Raw genomic sequence first — 6,315 nt, forward strand, 5'->3', positions numbered from 1 at the left:
GGCATCAGCAACTGAATGAACTCAGGAGAATACAAGATTAATATAAAAAAGATTCAAGAGAAGCAGCAGCCAACAGTCTTGATACAAGATGAGCAGGGTGAGGAAAGATAAATTGGCAAGTGAAAGAGAAAGGAAGGTTTGGCTTGGTGAAGCATTACTAGATCAGCTTTGGCTGTGCGGCATGTAGTATGGCACCTAACAGTGTGACAGATAAGAGGCAGGAATATAAACAAAGTTCAGAGTACTGCAGTTGTCAGTTGCTGCTATATTTAGATGCTCTTCGGTGCTGGTACATTAATATGCTCTTTGGTGCAGAGGCTCTTCTTTTTTTTCTGCCTCTATGTCCCTTCTCCATGTACTTCATCAGGAATTAGCACACAGCTCTTCTTTTGCCAGGGTCTGAGAGTCTATCACAATACCCAATTATATAGCACCGACATAGATGACCATGGCAAAATAAAGATCATTCACTGATAGTGCACTCTCTATACTCCATCTGTGGACAAGTGTTTTAAAAAGTTTTTACCTTATTCTCTACAGTACACTTTAATCTCCTTTTTGCTTGGACAATACATGCAAGAGGAGCATAATATTCCTTAACAAGTCACCATCTGTTCTCGAGATCATTTGAGACTGTAATGAATGACTCATCTGTGTCCTTACTATCCTCAGAGGCTCTTTTTCCCAGATTTATAGAGATACTGTCTATTCTTTGGAGGTTTGAGTAATAAAATGTCTCTCCTACTTCTGTGCAGTTGTTTTTTTATATACAAGTATATGATGTTCTGTACTGTAAAATAATGTTGCTCCCTTCAGTAACAGGATCCCAGACCTGTCTCTTTTGGCACTTCACCAACAGATCAGGATAATAATTGGAATATGTCACTGTTTCTTGCAGACCTTACCTTTACTTTGTTTGTCATGCGACTCTGTGAGAAACTGAGTGATGCGGTCTGAAGGAATAGCAAAAGAAATTCCAGCTGTGACCTTCAAGGTGTTAATCCCAATCACTTCACCATCCTGTTGAGAGACAGCACCCAATTAATCTGCTCCTAAGGGACAGGGTTAGGCTCACTGCCTAGCATTTCATGTTAAAAGCTGGTGTAAGAAATTTTAGAGTGTTGCAATCACTGAAGAAATAAACATTACTTGTAAGGGAGGATCTGGGCTCTGATTCACAATCCTTATTGCATTTAACTGTGATGGCCAGAGAGATTACAGTACAGTTTGTTCATCCAAGGTCCATCCCACCACTCGGCAAGAGATTCCCAGCAGGCTGTGGAGTCACTACTACCACTACAGCCACAATTCACCAATCTGCAAAATCAGTGCTGGTTGAAAGCAATTTATTTTAAAATCAGTAGTGTGGATTAACTAGGTCAAATCTTTGTCGTGCATCCCAGGTTTCATGCTCTGAACAAGCACTAACTGCTCCTACCAAATTAAATTTTCTTCACTGCCATATAAAACTTCCTCTGCTTCATGGGAAAATGTTTTTCAATGGTGTATGAACTGAGACCTAATTTGCATTGTTTGTATTAGCTTCAGGGTACCTGCCTACCATTAGCTTGAATGACTTAAGCTGGTATGATCCACAAATCTTTTCCAAAAAATCTCTCCCACTTATTTCAGACTATCTGTTAAAACAAAACAAAATAAAAATCAAGTCATCTGGACTTACCAGATTAACTAGAGGTCCTCCAGAGTTGCCGTACTGTAAAAATGACATAAGGGAACAATAAATTGGTGTTTCACTGAAGGAAATGCAGTTTTCGTTTCAAACAGCATTTTGTTTGTAAGAGAGCACGTCATTTCTTAGGCAGTACTGAAGGACACAATATTGATCACAGAAGATTACAGGTAGGCCTTACCCTACCTGATCACACCTCCTACAATTAGATATTTTTATCTTTACAGAAAGAAGCCTTAAGCTAGGAGCAGCAACTTACCACTCCAAATAATTAGACCTAAGTTTAAGAAGAATCATTAAATAGTTAAAACAAGTATTTTTATTCTGCTAAAGACTGCCAGAACAAGGTTTTGAAATAATTACTTGCTATTTAAAGTTATATTTCAGTGAAGTGCACATACAGGTCTTAAGTAGTTTTATTCATCACTTCGGTTTGGAACATTTTCAGTCTCTCTTATTGTCCACCAGAAAAGAACACAGTGCTCGCCATGTTTAACCAGAGCGTATGAGGTAGGTACTACGTAAGGATTCATTTATTAACTACAGACCTGCAGCCCTCTCTAGGGAGGGCATATAGCAGCTTTGAGCAGTCTGAAATTGTCTAATGGCCTGCAAAGGAAACATCCAACAGGAAATGGGAGCTGGAGAAGTTCCTTGTTCATCTTCATGCTGGCTCAACAAGTTTGTTTTTGAGTGAGACCAGGGTTTTCAAGTAGGTGTACTGAACAGCCAAGAGCAGCAACTTACTACTCAAAATAAACAAAAGCTAAGTGATGCATGACAGCAACCTGAGCCATATAAACTGTTTACACTTAGATAGCACTGAGCAAACCTTACAGATTCTCAGAAGAATAAATCAGACATTAAAGTTTTTAAAACAGCTTCCAAGTTCAAGTTTAAACAAAGAGATCAGTTTCTTATGTTGTAACTTTTCAGTGATCAGAGGGTACACACTTGATTTTTGTGTCTGACTGAAACAAAGGAACCAAGATAATGGAGTTTTCAGCCCTCTCCAGCATATCATCTTTCATTCATTTGTCCTCTGCTTGAATTGATGATAATGAAAGAACTTCTGTATATGCAGTACAGCTTCACTTAGGAACGTATGGTCCCGTTTTCTGCTGCCCCATATTCCTACTCTCCTAGCATTTCTCAGAAGGCAGCTGCATGCACATTCCTGCAGGGAAGTCTTGGCTGAGCCACAGGAATGCTCTGAATAGACCAGCTCTCAAACTCCTCCCATTCTCAAGAGAAAACTAGTGCATTAGCTAAGCACAAAGCATCCCCATGCCAGGGACTATCTTCATATTTTTTTGGTCTCAGATGGCAAAGCAATTCAGATCTATTGTCATTTTCCTTACCTCTTCTACTATCACTATTCCGTTTGGTCTAGCATTACCTGACATACTCTGCTATCTTTGTCTAAACTTGCTCATTAGCTTTTGAGGGCACTGAATGCCTAAGTATAATACAAGGAAGCAGTTTGATCTTGAGGAATGTGTATAGGCATGAATTCAAGAATCCCACGTTCTAATTCTGCCTCTGTCACCAATTCAGTGTGTGCTCTCAAGTAACCCATTTCACCTAAGTTTCCCTATTCTCCTTTTACAACTGAAGAAACTAATTCCAATTAAATGTCTTAAAACCCTCAGCTCCTGGATCATATTGGAGCTTCCTGAAAAAGATCACTTTTGTGTGATATCTTAGCACAAAAAAGTAATTAGCCTCTTTTTTCTGTACTATTTCTTTCAAGAAACCTGTGATGATCGACATTTGTGAAGCCCTTCGGACTGGTAAAATGCTAAGCATTATGACTTGTTATGTCAAAATTGGTATTGAGTTCCAGCAAATAAATGCTGAAAATATTTTCATTTCAATGTCTAACAGATTTAAGTTGTAAAATTTGAGGCCATTTTCTACCTCAGCTATGTGTGCAGTACTCCTTTTAGACTCACTACAAGTTATACAGGCACCCAAGGACTTTACTTAATCTCTTTGTATTCCTCCAAGCTACTCTGAAGGGATATTTTCATGTATTTCTATACAACATGCAGTGCAAGGACCCTTAACTCCGAACTGTGTCTCAAACTTTACATTCTTTTATATCTAGATTCTTGGAATATGTGATGTGGAAAGGGAAAGCAAGAACAACAAAAAACCCAATCCTCTCCTTAAGTTCTTACCTGAGTGTCCTGCCATTAAATTCAAGCAGCTACTATCAACTTGACTACTCCATCTGGTTCCAATGCACAGAGATAAAAGAAACCTTGGTTCTATTCTACAGCTTGCTTGGCCAGATCAGCTGAACAAGCAGAGAGAAAAGTGTTGATTTACTGTTGGTCTATAAAACCACCTGTTACTGCACAAGATCTACAGAATGAGAAGGGTCTGCCATATGTAACATCTTCATAGACAACCTCAAAGAAGGCAGTTATTTAACATACCTTTCACAAAACTAATGTCTGAACACAACTTATAGACACTGGGTAGTATTTTATAAAAAGAAGAACCTATCACTGATTTTAAACAAGGTGCTTTTATTTAGTGGATTCACCTTTCAGAGCACACACTTCCCTGCTGAATAGAAGGGGATTTCAGGGTCTCAGGACTGAAACTCAGCTCCTCACATACCTAGTACTTACATTGATAATAGCATCTGTCTGAACATAATCCATATCCGAGTCCCGCAAGCCAAGTTCTTTGCCGTCTCGCTGAGCAGTGCTGACAATCCCTGTTGTCACAGTGTTCTGTAAGGCAAACGGACTTCCAATCGCCACCACAAACTCTCCTGGCCTCAGATCAGCAGAGTGTCCCAGTAACAACACTGGTAGTTTTTTCTTAAATAAACATGGAAAGAAAGAAATAAGCATTAGTTTATACCTGAAAATAACCTGACTGGAAATACCAAAAACTAGCAAGAAGTTAGGAACGTACACTTTCCATTACATTAATGAGAGAGCCACTCACTACATTATACACAAAACTTATGCCTGGTAAAATAGTATACTGAAGGGTGTTACTGCTTCAAACTGTGTACAGAAAAACACTGCTAGCAGCAGTACCTTTCAGTTTAGTCCACAAAAAAAAGCCAGCAAGATTTTGAAACAGATTTCCCCATTTTCCAGCAGATTCTTCCCTCCTCTTCCTAGAAACAGCGTACAACCCAGCCTGCCACTCTCCCTACACTATGTACCACCTTGCAGTCTATGTATTGGCACAAAGTTAGAAGGATAAGCCAAAATAGCCTGTGTCTTCAGGTAAAGACAGCACAATCTGGCCACATATTAACTGACCTGCATTTTTTTCTTCTTCTTTAGCAGTTCCTGGCACAGAAGACACATTAAAATTGAATTCTAAAATATGAAAAATTCCAGGCCTACAGAAACATTTTAAGTACATTGTTTTCCTCACATATATTTCCAAGGAATCCCTAAATGTATATTTCAGCCAATCACTCTATGCTAACTGTAACTCAAATAGGGTTCCTAAATCAATTAATTCATCTGTTTATGCCACTCACCTTAGGGTGAATCTTAATTGTTGCAATGTCAGATTTTTTGTCAATGTCTCTGATGGTTGCTTCATAGGTATCTCCATTCTGTAGCTGCACTTTCAATTGTTGTCTCCCTGATATAGCATTGGTGCTTGACACCACATGGGCATTGGTCACAATTAAACCAGAATCAGACATAATAAACCCAGATCCACTCGAAAGTGGGACATTTCGACCAAAGAGAGGGTGCCTGTACAAAAAGCAAGTAATTAAAACTCCTAAGGGAAGAATAACTTAGAGAAGTAATGCAATATTAGAAATCATTTACCACCTTTCACCCTGAGAAATACGGAAGCATTTGATGACCAATGTTACAACCCTTACAAGAATTACATTTAAAAAAAAAACTGAGAAAAGATCCTTTTCTGAAAACTGTGACTGCTTTAGTCAGCCTAGAAGACTGGAACTGAGGTTTTCAGACAACCCGCAGCGTTTCAGACAACCTTTTCCTTTGGTTTCCAATTCTATCTTTACAGGTTTCCTTGCAAAGACGTGACAAAAAGGGAAGGAGAAGGAGCACATCTGACCCCATCGGAAATTACAGGAAATAGTAGGGCTGACAAATGGACTGAGTCCCTAATGGGAAAATTGGAAGAGAGAACCTTTCAGCTGGACAGAGGAGTAAAGGAAGAGGTGATGTCTCAGGGAATCAAGAAGCTCAAGTGTAGACTGGCAGGAAAAAGCATGTCTGGAAACTGAAAGAACTGGTTATGTGAAAAAAAAGACATGAAAAACACTAACAACGGGTAAAATCATGGTTAAAAACAACATTTGCTGCAATGTTGGCAGTTAAAAGACTTTATAAACTGTTTAAAGGATTATGACTTTTCTTTATGAACAATTGCTGTAACAACCTTAGATCTGTTAGGGGAACAGAAAGTGCTTGGGCAGTAGAATACAAGAAAGGTCCAAAAATTATTATTATTTCTTCCAAGATGTGGTCCTTATTAGGAAATTATCTGAAAGTTGTAAGCTATTCAGCAGCAAAGAATTGGAGCCAATTGCAGGCAGAAGGCAGGATTACAATTAGTGCCCAACAGGCTGCTGGACAAACATTTACTTATAGGGAAAG

The 6,315-nt window shown here is 38.9% G+C and overlaps 1 protein-coding gene across 1 annotated transcript in view; it reads right to left on the reverse strand.

Annotated features, from left to right (window-relative positions):
* Positions 1 to 6,315, reverse strand: part of HTRA3 (HtrA serine peptidase 3) — a 24,842-nt gene that overhangs the window by 8,168 nt on the left and 10,359 nt on the right. The window contains exons 3-6 of the mRNA XM_010183144.1: positions 5,211 to 5,433; positions 4,333 to 4,527; positions 1,682 to 1,714; positions 906 to 1,020 (exon numbers count right to left, since the gene is read on the reverse strand). Of these exons, the coding sequence (XP_010181446.1) occupies positions 906 to 1,020; positions 1,682 to 1,714; positions 4,333 to 4,527; positions 5,211 to 5,433 (566 nt within the window). The remainder of the gene's footprint in view (positions 1 to 905; positions 1,021 to 1,681; positions 1,715 to 4,332; positions 4,528 to 5,210; positions 5,434 to 6,315) is intronic.

The sequence above is a fragment of the Mesitornis unicolor genome, unplaced genomic scaffold, assembly GCF_000695765.1.
Source record: "Mesitornis unicolor isolate BGI_N332 unplaced genomic scaffold, ASM69576v1 scaffold38360, whole genome shotgun sequence".
Taxonomy (NCBI): Eukaryota; Metazoa; Chordata; class Aves; order Mesitornithiformes; family Mesitornithidae; genus Mesitornis; species Mesitornis unicolor.